The sequence below is a fragment of the Bombyx mandarina genome, chromosome 09, assembly GCF_030267445.1.
Source record: "Bombyx mandarina strain Sakado chromosome 09, ASM3026744v2".
In the NCBI taxonomy this organism is placed as follows: Eukaryota; Metazoa; Arthropoda; class Insecta; order Lepidoptera; family Bombycidae; genus Bombyx; species Bombyx mandarina.
The window spans coordinates 6,658,690-6,676,485 of record NC_143216.1 but is presented as its reverse complement, the minus strand read 5'-3'; the positions used below and the strand labels follow the sequence as shown (position 1 = coordinate 6,676,485).

The window sequence follows — 17,796 nt, the reverse complement described above, 5'->3', positions numbered from 1 at the left end:
AATCTAGATTATTGGAAGATATTATATCGCGTAATTTATTTTAACAGACAAGAATGATTTAAAAACATTGCTAGGATGTACCTTTATATCATGTAGCGATAATTCCCTTTGCACCATGACTTGTGACATAGTAACGTTAGTTGGGAGTCCACCCCTTCTCTTAGTTTTCTTCTTCAGCACAATCTCGGTACTCATAACTGTAAAACATAAAGATAAAATTTAAATGATCGTAGATTTTATCACGACTAATTATTACACATCGTGATTTTTTTTTCTTTCATTTCTGCACTATCAGAAATTGGATTATTACACAAAAAAAAATTATTGGGTGGTAAATCAATACAGTAAGGATTAAAATTTTGTATTATTAAATTAATTCCCATTGAATAAGGCGCATTTTTCATTATGTCTATCAACCAAGTATGACGTCATGGCTTCTCAGTTACATATAACTAGTCAGGTCATAAGTATTGTCACACAGTAAAAACTTTTCTTTTAGAATGCTGGCCACAAAAAAGTTTATTGAATTCGAATTTCGAATTGTTCATGAAAATAAAAATGTATACTTTTAGAATTTTACTCATTTTTAAATATGGAGTGGACGCTTAAAGAAGACCGTGTTGCAGTTATTGCGTTGCATCGTTGCGGTTACGCGCCAATTCAAATTTTTCAGTATGTTAAAAATTTGAATTGGCGCGAAATTTGAATTTTTAACATACTGAAAAATTTTAATATAACCAAAAGATTCGTTTATCGTACCATCAAACGATACAATGAAGACTCTAGTCTACATGACAGGTCAAGAAGTGGTCGCCCTCGGTCTGTTAGGACTCCAGCAGTGATAAAAGCTGTGAAGGCGCGAATTCAAAGAAATCCCAAACGTAAGCAGAAACTGTTGGCCCTTCAGATGGGGTTAAGCAGAACCACGGTGAAAAGGGTGTTAAATGAAGACTTAGGGCTTCGGGCATATCGAAGAAAAACAGGACATCGTTTGAATGCTCGTCTAATGGACCTGAGACTAAAGAGATGCCGCGCTTTGTTGAAGCGGTACGCGGGAAAAAAATATCGGGAAATTCTTTTTTCGGATGAAAAAATTTTTACCGTAGAAGAGAGCTACAACAAACAAAATGATAAGGTGTACGCACACAGTAGTGAAGAAGCGAGCAACCGTATTCCACCTGTCCAACGAGGTCATTTTCCATCCTCGCTCATGGTATGTTTGGGAGTTTCTTATTGGGGCTTAACAGAGGTACCTTTTTGTGAGAAAGGTGTAAAAACGAATGCAGTTGTGTATCAAAATACAGTCCTGACGAACCTTGTAGAACCTGTTTCTCATACCATGTTCAATAACAGGCACTGGGTATTCCAACAAGATTCGGCGCCAGCTCATAGAGCGAAGAGCACACAAGACTGGCTGGCGGCGCGTGAAATCGACTTCATCCGGCACGAAGACTGGCCCTCCTCCAGTCCAGGTTTGAATCCGTTAGATTACAAGATATGGCAACACTTGGAGGAAAAGGCGTGCTCAAAGCTTCATCCCAATTTGGAGTCACTCAAGACATCCTTGATTAAGGCAGCCGCCGATATTGACATGGACCTCGTTCGTGCTGCGATAGACGACTGGCCGCGCAGATTGAAGGCCTGTATTCAAAATCACGGAGGTCATTTTGAATAAACTTTAGTGTCATAAGAATCTATGTTTTGTTAAGTTCATTTTGGTATATGAATGGTTGCATAATGAATAAACTTGTTTCAATTATTTTACATTAAACATGTGACAGAATTTATGACCCGACTAGGTATATATATATTTATTGCTTAGGTGATTGGACGAGCTCACAGCCCACCTGGTGTTAAGTGGTTACTGGAGCCCATAGACATTCACAACGTAAATGCGCCACCCACCTTGAGATACAAGTTCTAAGGTCTCAAGTATAGTTACATTAAGTATATTTTGCGGTGATCTTTCAAATTAACATCTATACAGGTTAAAGTACTTGGAAAGCTTTAGTTTTCCTATGCTAATGATTAATTTAGAACGGTCCATTATTTGACGAAACTATTCGAACAGCATTGACCAAATACCTACACCAAGCACACTGAGATTGTTAAATCAATGTGAATTATTTTATTGTAATTACGTCAATCGATAAAATATGGCAATAGGAAAAGGCATTTACAAAGCAATGCGTCGATTTCCATTCAAGTCTCTTTCTCGCCTGCCCGAATAAGCTAATAATTTTAAAATCATTGTCGCCGATTACCCGTGAATATTTATGAATGAATATTACGTATTAGTTCACATCTTACGAACACTTTTTTAATATAAAAATGTATTGCTTATTTAATTTCCCAAATCACAAGGCCCCAATGTTAACAAAATAGACATAATCGCGCCAATGTGAATGTCTTTCATTGAACGCAATGTCATTCATTAAGGTTCTTCGGACTTGCTGACATTGGATTGCTCTCCAGACGACCCTTATAACTTTATTATACTACGCTTATTGCGAATAATAATATTAAAAATTCGAATGGAATGGATTTTGTGAGAATATTTCATAATTTAATTAAATAGAATATGTACAGAAAATAATTAACACTATAGGAATGTACGTGTGCTAATTAAATTGTTTAAATCGGCTTTTAAAGCTCTTAGATACGAACGCTTAAAGTTATCAGTGGGGAAGGTACGTCTAGAATTAAATTACAAGCGCTCATAATAGTAATACTTACCTTTTTTATTTACGGATTAAATAAGCAAAGCGGTATCAACCTATGCGAGCTTAGAACATTACAACACAGAGCGAGAAATTTATCGTTTAAGACTCCTTGTCTGAGAGTTCAAATAATCTATTATTATATTTTTTTTAGTTGTGATTTTTTATGAATAATCGTTTTTATGTCCTTTATAAAAATTACAGGTATTCATGATTTTTTTTTTTCATCCGTCTATTGTAAACATATTGTACAAGACTATCATCACAATTTATTAGAGCTAGAAATATGTAGATAGAGCTACAAATAGATCTATCTGGAGATTTTATAGTCTTCCATAATTAGTCAGCGAGTCGAGTATAATGCCGTTATCTATTAGCACATTTTCTGGCAGATTTGCAATTAAAATAGGGGCCGTGATGGTTGGGCGAGCCGAGGCGAGGGTGGTCCCCGAGGCGCCAGCACGGGGTGGGCGCACGAGGCGCAGGGTGGTCGCGACTCGTCAGATCAATAGTCGGCGGGGCGCGCACCCATGCTACCGGCCGCTTTGCACCACCGCCGATTGTTTCAAATTACTCTCGTCTTTGTTACCGCCACTGATCGAGTCGCCAGCGTATTTGTTGTTTCTCAAAGGTTGTCTTTCTTTTCTGTAATTACGCGATTCTGGGGTACGTCGTTTAAATTTCACTGCTGCGTTCGATTCAAAGTTATCATGTCATGTCGATTCAATTTTACTAGCTGATTACTAGCCCGGGTTGCAGTTGTCAGTCGTAATTTAGTTTTAAGGAGAAAACAAAACATTTTTTCTTGAGAATTTATAATAGTTACGATGAACTTAATTTATTTCCGATTAACGACTTCATCTAGAGTAAGAAAACTTGCGAATGCCACTAAGAAGGTTTCAAATCATAGTAAATTTCTTTTTTTTTTTTTTTTAAGCTTTTAACTAAAAACTTAAGAGGTCAAATGAGTTCGGGCTGCTTGTAGGTTGTTACTCTCGGGTCTCGGACGGAGTGCAGTTAGCGTCTATCTATTCACGTCGCACAGAATGCACCCCCGCCCCCACACGCTGTATATTGCCACTTAACAACAAAGAGTCGCTCAACCCTTTGTTACAAAGAAAAACTACGACAACTTACCATTGTTGCTTTTGATACTTTTCAAACACTTACTTCGTATGTGGTGCTTTGACTATATTATTATGTAACGTTTTGTGAATCGCTTGGTTTCGTTTAATTATTCTTAGTCGTACTCAATAAAATTGACACAGTTCGATATTCGGATGAATACAAAGACGTTACAAAAATCTAACAGTGATTAAGATGTTTGACAAAGAAATGTGGGAAACAGAGATTTCTTGACTACCTCGCCGGGTTCACACTCAAGTAATTGGATGAAGGAGGGCCGATTACGGATATTGCGCCCCGGAACACCCGCCCGCTAATCGGATAATAATACTCGTCCACGTCACTCTGGATGAGCTTGTAAGCCACGCAAGTATGATCCGTGTAAAACATACAACTAAAGTTGAACACGTGTAACAGATTCTCCATGAACAATAAACACTCGGTGTCAGCTCATTAAAACACTTTTATCGTGGTCTTAAAGATAAAATCCGCTTATTATAAAACGTTTTAATGTTTTCACAGATATAATTCACTAAATGGCTCTTTGAGACTAAAAGTTGCAAAAGGTTAAAATGTATCAATTAACTGTCCAGTTGAAACATTGTAAAACATTGGATTTATCCATTTTTTAGGAACTCGTCTCATTTGCTTATCATGAATTTAAATGATACAGAATCGCTCTATTACACTTAACATAACATTTTACGCTCTGCTATTCTGAATAAAATTGAGTTTTCATTCGACGATCCGGCCCTTTATTTATAACTTGATCTTATTTCTCATTCTAATTGTTTCTTTTTTATTCGCCGAAAATTCGGAGGGGAACTACATTTTCCAGTTATTATGTGTATTTTTATGATGCATTTTTATTTTAGTTTGAATTCTGGTGATCGATACGTGTTTTTTTATCAGCTTATATATGTACGTAGATGAGAGGAGTTGTTGGGTTAATTGTGAATGTGCAATCAATTAAAGATTACCTCTCTTTTGTTCCATGTTTTGTGGCGGTGGAGTGGCGGGTGACTGCGACCTCGACTGCAGTGTTGCCAACAATTTCCGCTTATGGTTGCACAACTTCGTTGATTCGGCCTCGGAAGCGGCTTGATAAGGTTTACTGATCACCTAAAAAATATAATGATATACATAAATATTTTTGTGCTCTTCGCAAGTTAGATTAATAACATTGAATTAGTAAAAAGAGGCAAAATATCAAACGAATTGCAGCTAAATAATTGTTGAGAGCGTGTAGGTGATGAAAAAAATGACCTGTTTATTAAAATGGTCTATTCTGTTTGTTTCATAACAGCTTGCTTGAGCGTACCAAAGCTATTCTTTAACTTGAATCTCGTTACAATAACAGCCAGAAATTAAAGCAAATTATAACAATGCTAACGCTTCGAAGAGTAAATGCTTAGATATATATTATGCTGCATATGATTTATCTATTCGACTATTTTACTATTTATCGCTAACGATTATTATTATTCCTCTTTTTGCAGTGTAAAATATTATTTATCGACTACCCATTTTTATATTACTTCAAAGTTTAGCGTTTACACGTACAAAAGTAAAATTTCTTGTCTTTCGCATTCTATCTACGGCAGGACCAAGCGACTACCAAGGCACTGTGTAAACGTGCGTTTCACAAAATTCCATTTCCTGATTTCGTACTGCCAAACAACCGGTTTTAGTCCAAATTCCTGTCGTAATTTATCGCATTGAACCTGTTTCTTAGCGACGTGCAGTGTCTTATAATCTTTTTAATGTGTTCCAATTAATTTACTCTCTATATTCACTCATCAAATGTAAATGTATTCGCTGATATTCATATTTCCACGTATACATACGGAGGTAGCATATTTGACGAGCATTTAAAGTTCAAGTGCATATTGTATATCTACGCCGGTCCAAGAAGGCGTCCTGCATAGAGTATTTATTAGACTCGCCAAATTTCCAAAAATCGCCTTATGCCTTCAACTATTGCTCACCGTAGAAACTTATTGAACCAGAAAGGACATACAATATGCCCTCAAATTTAAGAACGGTTTCAAGAAACAGCTACTACAAAGTCGTTAAAATGGCTAATAAGTAAGTATTGTAAAACAAATGAAATCATTAAAGTAACGTAACATATGCAAATATTTTTAATTATTACCTACATAAAATTCGATACAAATAAAAACAATTTACATATTACCTATTATTTATTGTAAATGAAAATAGTTTGGGACAAATTGTGAATACGGATATATATGTACGTGATTCATTTAATCCGGTGGACGCCCACTGTGCACGGCTTGCACACGCAAATTGCTCTACAGTTCGCCCGCTGACACAGCTGCGCACAACTTGTATGCCCAGTGTTTGTACAAAATGAGGAAATTGCCGTTCTCACCATTACAAGTAATTGATGCGTTAACGCGAAACTGCTAACGTGTTCACCGCAAGATGCAAAGCTACACGCATCATGTTAATTGGATTAATTTTGAATAGTATGTGTATTAAAACAAAATTATTCACCGTTGCCTATCTTTCAAACATAAAAAAATACTAAAGTAAAATAGATAAGTTTCCGTTTATTCACGGAAGCTCTTATAAACAATATTAATAACTTCTCAGTAGTTATCTTACTGGTTAAAATAGACACTCATGGTTAGTAGTCGTAAAACACATTAAAAAATAACAAGTCATTATAGTTTTTAAGATTCCTTAAATAATAATATTAAATAGTAAACGATAAAATTATTATAATTATTTTGAATGTAAAATGAAAGTTGTGTTTTATGACCGTCATAAAACATAAATATGTAATTAGCTGCAGCATTTCAAATGAATATAAATTAAACGTTGCAGTAAAAAGTAGCTTCAAGTCGTATAACAGAAGGTCGCGTACGTCCTTGTGCTAGATAAAGTACACTGACATCCTCAGACAAGAGACGAATGAATAAATACTAATTAATTGCAATATGTACTACTCGCCTGCTATTTATGTTAACAAAAATTATAAATTAAATAGCGGGGTAATGTGTATTCCTGTTTTATTAGTTCTGTGAATGAATATAAAAAGTATTAGAATATATTGGTCCTAATCGAAACTAGAAAACTATGCTACTACCGTCATAGCTTCATAGTTCACATTTGTGCACATTAGGACGTTAACTCAAATCACAGAACAAGTGAAATATCTAGTCTCTCAGGGCTGCGCTGATTGGGCAGACGTACTTTGCAGGATTTAGATACAAGTTAGTACTATACTTTCGTACAATCAGTAATATAGTGTATAAAAGAACACCGAACGAGACCTTTGATGTTTAAAATTAAAAAAAAACATTATACCGTTTGGTACCAAACGATTAATATGTAGATCAACGTAACCAACCACATAAACGCGACAGCATTTACTTTGTTGATGTTTATATTGTTATCCATATCGAGACATGAGTTCTAAGTCACAGGTTTTTACAGTACAGTTATTGCATCACCCTTCAAACCAAAACGCATAACTGCTTCACAGAAATAGGTAGGGTGGTGGTACCTATTCGAGCGAACTCACAACACACCCTACCACCTGTAATTACGCAATTTTTTTTTTTCGGGTCCTATTTATATTACACGGTGTTATTCCTTCACCGTGGAAGTGGTTCGTGAACATTTGTTAAGTACGTATTTCATTAGAAAAATTGGTATCTGCCTGCGAGATGTGAACGCGACCATATCCATCGAACGATGGAAACCAGGCGTCTTGTCCTTTAGGCTTACGAATTCTAATTATCACAATAGCTTCATTTTATAAATAAATAAGTTTTTTTTTACTTATGAAATTGCCATTTTACAATACTGGCCATTTGAAACGTAAATTGTCTATGACTGGCAATAAATTATAAATTCCGATGAATTTTGTTTAAAAAATAAATGCTATTTTCACATTTGGTCATTGGTTTATTTATTGATGTTATGTTTTCACTAAATTTGTCTCTTTTTCATCATGGACACAATAAAAACACGACTGGAATAAGAATTTTAAGGCGGTAGCAATGCCGCATAAACTGCTCACAACATTAATGACGTGTACGCAGTGAACACTACAAACAAACGCACGGCTCGTTATTGGTTTGAATGTTGATCTAAAAAATGAGCCTCGTGGTCGCCCGAAAACTAAAGTGGACAACGACGAATGCAAGCCGATAGTGGAAGTTAACGATAGTCAATCAACCGCTGAGTTAACAGCAACAGATTTCAACGATAGAATCAAAACACAATATTCTTCCATTTACGTAAAAAGGGTAAATAAGGGGGTGTCGCACCAACTGAATGCTCGGCAGCACAACAAATGCGTTAAGGTTTGCCTTGCGTTGCTATTCAACCGCTATGTGACGTGTGAGAAAATGGATTATTTTTCATAATGTTAAACGGTAATCAGACCCTAGTTCAGCAGATAGGCAATGTCACACACGAAAACTTACCCCTAGAAAATCATAGCCACTCTTTGGTAGTCTGTTGCCGGTATAATTAATCACAGTTTCTTACCAAATGGAACCACTATTACTGCGGATGTGTACTGCGAGGAACTGGACACAGTTATGGAGAAGCTCGCTAGTCTCCGGCCAGCCTTGATTCATCACTTGTCCCCGTTACATGACAATGCTTGATCTCGTACGGCACAACAGACGATTTCTAAGCTACAAGAGCTAGGGTTGGAAGTTTTGCGTAATCCACCCTAATCAGCAGAGTTTGCACTGGCACACTTCCACTTATTCCAAAGTTTGACAACTTTTTAGCAGGAAAAAAATTTATAGCCGAGAGGCCAAATGTATTTGAAGAGTTTGTTCATCTGGACTGACAGACGGATTGACTGATTGATTGATTGACTGACATCTGACTTCTTCAATAAGGGCATTCAAAAATTACCAGTGCTCCAGTCTGGCTGAGACGCATCGATATACGATAATTGTTGGAAGTTAAAAAAAAACATAGAAAAAATTAATACATTTCTGTATATTAAACAGCAATTTGGTAAGTATTCGATAATTTAGTAATTTCGGGAATTAAGTTATTAATAAGCACGTTTACTGCAGTCATGTAATCGACAGATGACGTTATTCGTTTTCTGAATCGAACTACGGTTATCATTTTACATGGTTTAATTAAAATTTGCATTTCAAATGAATGTACATAAATACACGCCCTGAGAAAAAAAAGCTTCTTTCACTCGTCTTTTGAAGTCGTCGTGGCCTAACGGATAAGACGTCCAGTGCATTCGTGTTGAGCGATGCACCGGTGTTCGAATCCCGCAGGCGGGTACCAATTTTTCTAATGAAATACGTACTCAACAAATGTTCACGATTGATTTCCACGGTGAAGGAATAACATCGTGTAATAAAAATGAAACCCGCAAAATTATAATTTGCGTAATTACTGGTGGTAGGACCTCTTGTGAGTCCGCATGGGTAGGTACCACCGCCCCGCCTATTTCTGCCGTGAAGCAGTAATGCGTTTCGGTTTGAAGGGTGGGGCAGCCGTTGTGACTATACTGAGACCTTAGAACTATATCTCAAGGTGTGTGGCGCATTTACGTTGTAGATGTCTATGGGCTCCAGTAACCACTTAACATCAGGTGGGCTGTGAGCTCGTCCACACAGCTAAGTAATAAATAAAAAAAATAAAAAAAACAATTATTTTCGTCAAATATAAATTTCCTATTGTGTATTTAGAATGGTCAATTTATTTTGCTATCGGTTTTACGGTTTTGATATCAATGTGGCGAGCCCGGCCACGATACGCTGTGCCTATCATTCAATGTGTGAAAAACGCCATTTGTTAAAGCTACTCGCGCATTCTCTTGTTTGCTGTTTCGCTTAGAGTAGTTCCGGTCACTGACTGCGTGCCATCTCTGCAAATCGTTTATAGTCGATACGACATCCCTAGAATTATCGAGAATATTCCACACAAGTCGAGTATTGTGTTTCTGCTATCTGACAGATGACGTTGTACTTCTCGAGCGTTCTAGATGCTACTAGATCCTTCGATATTCGTTTGACTATTCAGCGACAGATGGCGTCACTCTTAACGTAACAGTAAGTTGGTGGTATTATGACAAAAACCTTCCCTACACTGTCAGTACTGCCACTGTACAAAGAGTCAACTCAAGGGAATAGCTGCAAGACGAGCAAGTGCGAACAAACAACATAGCGAACAAACACTAAATTAGTTACATTGTTAAATCAAAATCTAACGACGGTCTAGATATCGATCTATCGTCTCCAAAAATTTACCAAATATTACATTATTCTCTTACACGGGCCTATAGAAGTCAATAGGGTCTCTATTATACTTTAATAAATTCATTTATTATTTATTATTTTTCTGTATTGTAAAATGAAGACTATCTGAATTTTAACAACGATAACAAGTTAATGACTATAATTCATTCATTCGTTGAGTAAATAAATGTGAACAAAACCGCAAATACCACGTTTATTCAATCAATAACATTAAGTTACGTAAGACTTAGGGTGAGGGCTGTATTCCTTTTTGTTGTATTGAATATCGACGACCTTGACCTCGATGAATCAACTCAAGGGGGACGGACTTTTGTCAATACTTCACACGCTTAACGTACTAACGCAAAAAAAATATACAGATGCGTAAAAGTAAACAAAGGGGTTACATTTTAAATAAGGCACGATGATAAAAATTGATTTAATAATACTGTGGATTTCAAAAAACTCATAAAATAAATTGATACTTTGGAATAAATGCCAACAGATTACGATTATACAATTTAATCAATACTAATGTTATACTTGTACTCGTAATTGTGAAAGTTTGTATGTTTGTTAGATTATTTGTTATAAGAGTAGAGACAGATATAAGAGAGATAGAGAGATGGGTAAAGATATTTTGTTACTTATAGATTTAGACGAAATTTTTTACAAAATAATTTCAAACTTGGAATGATAAGTAGGATATTTTTATCGTGATAAATGACATTACCCGGGTTTATCTATCATTATAAACACGGCAGGATTCGCCGACACGTCATTTTACGTATCTGCAACTTTACTAGTAACTTATGGACAAGAATGACACAAGTAAAAACGTATCGCGAAGAAAATGCAACGTGTTTAATTCGTTCTGAATTAATGATAATTTAAAACGCGGGTGATACCGCGTTGCACATCTGGTGTTTTCAACATAACAACGTTAAAATGTTTTAACAAACAGTACAATATGAATAAGTTGTGCCGTAATATCCATTAGACGTACTGCTACCCTACTTTGGGTATCTGCATCAGTGAAGCGCGACGTTTACAACCGAGGGCTAAACAGTATAATGCGGAATGGCATATGCATATATTTTAACAGTAGATAAAAAGGAAACTGGCGGATAACTACAATTTTATTACTCGTAAATTACATTTCCCATTTAATATAATACGTACATAGGCTCCATATGTAATAAATGTACAATTTTTCTAATAGTCTGAAATGGGTAGAAGCGGTACTGACAGCTTTTCATTCCCGAGATATAATGTAATTCGGTCCAAGGGTCTACTTTAATATATTGTATTGCTTAAAACGACAACAACTATTTTTATAACACTGACTGACTAACAAACAACGCAACACTAAATCCTAGAGCTTGGGTCTAGAAGTATGAAATTCCTATAGAATTTCCTCTTTTATTATTGCCTTTGTAGGCAAATGAGCACAGGGCCCACCTGATGGTGAGTGGTTACCGTCGCCCATAGACTTCAGCAGTGCCAGGGGCAGAGCCAAGCTGCTGTCTACCGAAAACGCTACGTGACGCTGGTCGAATAGGGTATGAAAATACGTAATCAAAAATTAAAAAACTATACTGATTCAACTACAATGCACACTGTTGGTATACAAACAAATACCTGATAAAATACATATCCTGGTATCAAATATTGATCAAATAAAAATAAAAACGGCAGAATTTGAAACCATTGTGGTGTAAATAATCATTAAGTTGGTGCACCAATTTTTGTTAAAATAAATAATATTCTTCTGATATTATAATTGAGTAAGGTGAAAGCAAGAAGTGAATTACTGTAATGCAATACACAAAGCCGGTATAAACTCGTACATGCAATTTTTGAAACTCTAAGTCCGATTGTTCGAATGTTCATATATGTTTAGTGGACTTATGGTTGTAAAACGTTAGCTGTATGTCAGTTTTTTTTTCCCCTACCTAAGCTGAGAGCCTTGGGGGGCTATATCAGCGTAACCTTAACTAGTAGGTGAGCTCACGGGGCTCAAACCTGACGACGTTGCTAACACGAACCCTAGCAAGAGCCGTGCTTCGCAGAATCTACCACCGGATCGGAAACGCGACCCACTGAGAAGATCTGGCGAGAAACTCAATGGGCTGTGTCTGAGAGTTAATTTACTGGTCGAGCCCTTCGTCGCAAGCGACGGGATCGACGCGAACGATGACCGGGTCAAATATCTCCTAGTATTCGTGCTAAAACGATAAATCAATGAAGAGGAAAGAATCTAAAGAAATCTAAATCTGAAAGCATACTATTTTATCAAGAAAAACACAACGTTTATATAATTGCAGCAATAGGATTACCACCAATTGAGAATATTTTTATGAGCTTTATATTTTTTTAAACACTACAGATACTATAAATAGCAGATAGTGTGAAGCCGAATACAAACTGCAATAACAAAAGTTTCTTTAAACGAAAAAAAAAATGTGTGCAATTCACACGTGGTAGAAGTGAAACCTTCCAAAATTAAAATACAATTATCCTAAACGTCTTAAGTATATGTAAAATTTTGTCATTAGTAAATAATTGTAAGGTAGCGCCCTCTGTGAATTGATATTTTAATTTCACGTATAATCCTAAATTAAAATTCACTACAAGAGCTTTCATACACACGTTAGTATTAAAAAATCTCACAGATGGCGCTGTATTAAATAGTATGTATATTTCTGTCTCATTCTTTGCTGGCTTCATCTTACACATTTTTGTATTTGTGTCTCTTACCTGTCGTTTTTTCCGTTGCATCCGGTTTGAAATCACAACGAATCTAAAGAAGTTTTCACTTCAAAAAAAAAAACTTCTTACAACATTTGGCAAAACGAAGTACAATAGACTAATAAAGTCTGGTACGTTTCGCAAATCCTATCGCTAAGCAATATGACATACATATTTGTTGAAACGAATCGCACACTACCTATTGTACTTTAATGGTAGGTACCGTGTAAAACTTTCACGCGAGTGCAACTGTGCAAAGTTTCAACTCAATCGAATTGTCGATTTTTTACCGGTGGTAGGACCTGTTGTGAGTCCCCGCGCGGGTAGGTACCACCGCCCTGCCTATTTCTGCCGTGAAGCAGTAATGCGTTTCGGTTTGAAGGGTGGAGCAGCCGTAGCAACTATACTGAGATCTTAGAACTTATATCTCAAGGTGGGTGGCGCATTTACGTTGTAGATGTCCATGGGCTCCAGTAACCACTTAACACCAGGTGGGCTGTGAGCTCGTCCACCCAACTAAGCAATAAAAAAAAGCAAACACAAAGGTACAGAAGACATATAGACAACCCTTAACAATTTCATTATAGGAATTTGAGTAGTCAAAATTAATTAGGTACAAATCAGTTTACATTAATTTGAATTTCTAATCAGACATTCAAATCAACTTCGCTTTGAATATAATTTTAAGGCATTTACTACGGTAATAAAATTGATGTTTAATAGTGCAATGTCTCGTAATAAAAGTAATTATACAAATCTTAAAGTGTGTATCGATTTCTAAAGCACCAGCTAAACAAGGTTCCTAGTTTCGGTTCGGAATGTTACGTACTGCCCTGTGTACGATCGCTACTTTCACCTCGCTCTCTGGGAAAGTTGGCAGCATTTAGAAACTAGTCAACGTATTATTTTATAACCAGTAAATAGATAAAGTGTAACGGAATATCCTACAATAAATGTACAACTGATAAAATAATGCGAAGTCATGGTTTTGCTTTTATCGAAATAATATTTAAATTATCAGCACGAGTTCTAACATATAAGTTATCAACGCAGTTTCTTAGTTTATTAATTTAATAAAATATTTTTATGTAATTATATATATGTGTATATAATTTCTATCAAAGGAAATATACCACTAGTGACTCTATCAAGAAGTTTCAAATCTGCTTATATAAAAATCTACAAAAAACATTACAATTATCCTTAAATGGAAACCCTTTAATTTTAAAAACTAATTAGAAAATTAAATCAAAAAATGGTGTCTAACTGATTACAATATTCATACATAAATATTGGATTAATTTGTAACCTTTACTCTATTATTGTAATTCGATTTATTTTAATGCCATTTCTAGATGCTCATAAAAATGTTAATAGTTGTAGTTTCAACACGGTTATCTATTTCACAGTGACTGTTACGAGACGAAACACTGATGAAAGCGTGTGCATTTCGTAAAACTTTTTTTTAACAAAGATGTTTGTCTGAACAACATTTTGTTATCCAATTTAAATTGGAATTATTACAAACTTAATACGACACGTCATTTCGAGTAATCAACGATCTTTTTAAAATTTGTTTGATCAACTGTACAAATAAATGGGATATTATGAATTTATTACAATTGATTGACGGTGAATTGTTTGTTAGAGCTTTCTAAATTGCATTAGTGCACCTAATGTCTTTTGGAATATATATTTAATAATAACGAACATACATATATGCTATATTAGTTATTAAATGAGTAGAACCAGAATTTATTTTCATGTACAAAAACCTACAACAAATACTAAGTACACGTAGTTTGTCATTATAGACCAACGTTCATTAATTCAACTGACCTTCAATGCTACAAAAACTTGTTTTTAACAACTCTGTAACCGAGATCAGATAAATAAGTCATACTACCTAAGTGCGTCTTAAATATTTCGTTTCTTTGTTTTTTTTTTATTTAGTGTTGCACTATATGAAAAATAAAATGACATTTATACAACATACAGTAGGAATGTTACATTTGAGAACATTGGAGTAGAAACAAATTTTTAATTTAAAATTATCTTTTACTAGAGGTCCCGCAGTAGTCGAAATTCGACTATAATTAATTGGAATTGTATGTTTGTACACTATTATGATTGTATTTTATACTTCTATAATCACAAATTTCGCCAAGGCTACACTATAAAAAAATATTAATAAAGACAAACAATATTTAATCTATTCTCAATTTGACCACAGACGTCAAGAACAAAAGTTTGACAATAAATAATATGCATGCGTGTGTGCGTCAAATACATGGTATGTAGTGTGTGTAATGTTTCCTTTATTGATTTAATGTATCTTTTATGCATTATTTATAAAAAAGTTAGCATTGTGCACTTCTTCTCTATATTCTCGGACGGAGGAGTATGAAATTTTCCACACTTATAAGTGTGGAAAATTTCATACTCCTCCGTCCGCGCAATTTTCGTAGAAAGGGATACAAAGTTTTTGCTTCACGTATTAATATATAGATTAGTTCTCCAGCAAGATTAGAAAATTTACAAATACCATTTTGTAGTCAAGCAATGTTTTACACACACACACAGAGAGAGAGAGAGAGCAGATAAAGATAAGTCTGCACTCCCTCCGACAATAAATGGTAAACGTCGCTAATGGACAAAGAGAGAAACAAAATGTCAGAGAGATTCTCACAGCACATCTAATTCTACGGATTTGAACTATCAAACCGTACGAAGCCTAAACGTCGCTAGACTAAAAGGGTGAACTAATGCCGCGATTGCACCGACGGGTACACATATGGCGAGGCAGCTGAATTCGGGTCCATGAACAACAAACGACCGACTAAATTTCACAAAACCTAAGCTAGCCTCATGCCAAACTATCATGACATTTTGGTATTTCAAAATCTTACTCCCGCCAGATGGTATAGAATGACCAGATTCATTGCTATACTTGGAATAATTCAGGAATACACTATGATGGCAGGAATAAATAAGGTACCCACTAGGACGAACATTCAGTAGGTAGTATTTGATAGAACCACACTACAGTTCACCAGCTGAAATATTTGAAATTAATTGACGAAGAATAATATATGTAAATGTGACATTTATTCTCAAAATTATCTCTATCTTTAATCTTTATCAATCAAATACAAAGAACTTACGATAAATTAGTAATGTTTTAATTTAATACAGATGATAACCTGACGATAAAAGTAGTACGAGTATTTTAATTATTCATGTCAAAAATAATATTTTTAGTAGATAACTATAAAATTTAATAAAACATGATTTTTATCCAGATGCGTCTCTTCATTGTATATTTGAAATTTCAATTGATTTAATTATACGTCAAGCTGACGTGACTCCATTTGAAATTGAGATCTTAACAAATGCATTTTAAGTCGAATGTACTGAAACAAAGAGGAATCGATGAATATCGGAGTGTGGGTACAGGAGTCGAGTGCACCGACCTCCTCCCACCCTACGGACCGCATTGCAATTTGTTCATTTCAAGTGCACACAAAGGAAAGGCGAGGAGGTCGCAGTAAGCTTTGACAGAATTAACTCGTCCGTCACACTACTGCAACGCTTTACCTTTATTGGATTGTTGTCACGTATATTATTTCGTTACTCAAATTTTTAAATCCAAAATTTAGCTGTACGTTTCACACTTCTAAGTCGAGCGAACTTTGAAATCTTGATTTTATTATTCTTCTTCTTCTTCTCAGTCGTGTCACTCTTGACAGAGATTTTATTATAAGATTTCATAATTTCAACTTTTGTTGATTTGCATTTTAATCGTGTTGTATCATCCGTTTATCCGATTGGGTTGAAAATTGTAGTTGTTTTTAGCATAAGTAGGCGAGACTTGTTTCAAAACATGCGAGTTCATCATTCATCATTCATACACGATCAATCAATAGTACTTAATAATAAACAGTCAATGGTCAGGGTAAACTGTGGTTTGTTTATACCTTCTTTATTATAACTGTGTTTGTTTATTTGTACTTAGATGGGTGAATGAGATCACGGCCCACCTTGTCTTAAGTAGTTACCGGATACCATAGACATCAACAATATAAATGCTGCCACCCACCTTGATACATGAGTTCTAAGTCTCAGATTTTACAGTACAACGACTGCCTCCACCCTTCAAACTGAAACGCATTACTGCTTTATGGCAAAAACAGGCAGGGTGGTGGTACCTACCCGTGCGAGCTCACGAGACAGCCAGTAATTACGCAAATTATAATTTTTGCAGGTTTCATTTTTATAACACAATGTTATTTTTTTTTTTTTTTTTATTGCCTTTGTAGGCAGACGGGCATACGGCCCACCTGATGGTGAGTGGTTACCGTCGCCCATGGACTTCAGCAATGCCAGGGGCAGAGCCAAGCCGCTGCCTACCGCTTAATACTCTCCATAAGCCTCGTTTGAAGAAGGACATGTCATAGCGCTCGGGAAACACCGTGGAGGGGAGCTCATTCCATAGCCGGATGGTACGTGGCAAAAAAGATCTCTGGAAACGCACTGTGGATGACCGCAGTGGCTCCAGGTAGTATAGATGAACTCTACTCCGATGGCGGGCGGGCGAAGGTAAAAACGAGATGCTGGTATCATCTCGAACAATTCCTCAGAGCACTCCCCATGGAACATACGGTACAAAATACAGAGGGAACCGAAGTCCCTCCGCAGACCCAGAGGCTCCAAACGATCCGAGAGAATGGGATTATCGACAATCCGAACGGCCCTCCTCTGTATGGAGTCAAATGGAAGAAGCTGGTATTTGGGAGCCCCGGCCCAGAGATGGGAGCAGTACTCCACGCGAGGCCGGACTTGTGCTTTATAAAGCAAAAGTCTTTGTCCAGGCGTGAAGTACCGCTTCGCTCTGTTGAGGACTCCCAGCATTTTGGACGCCAACTTGGCTTTGCCTTCCA

The 17,796-nt window shown here is 36.0% G+C and overlaps 1 protein-coding gene across 5 annotated transcripts in view; it reads right to left on the bottom strand.

Moving 5' to 3' along the window:
• LOC114243671 (uncharacterized) overlaps nt 1-17,796 on the bottom strand; it is a 46,680-nt gene that overhangs the window by 9,463 nt on the left and 19,421 nt on the right. For all 5 annotated transcript variants that reach the window (XM_028175247.2, XM_028175248.2, XM_089729727.1 and 2 more), the window contains exons 3-4: nt 4,826-4,967; nt 82-197 (exon numbers count right to left, since the gene is read on the bottom strand). In XM_028175247.2, coding sequence (XP_028031048.2) covers nt 82-197; nt 4,826-4,967 — 258 coding nt within the window. The remainder of the gene's footprint in view (nt 1-81; nt 198-4,825; nt 4,968-17,796) is intronic.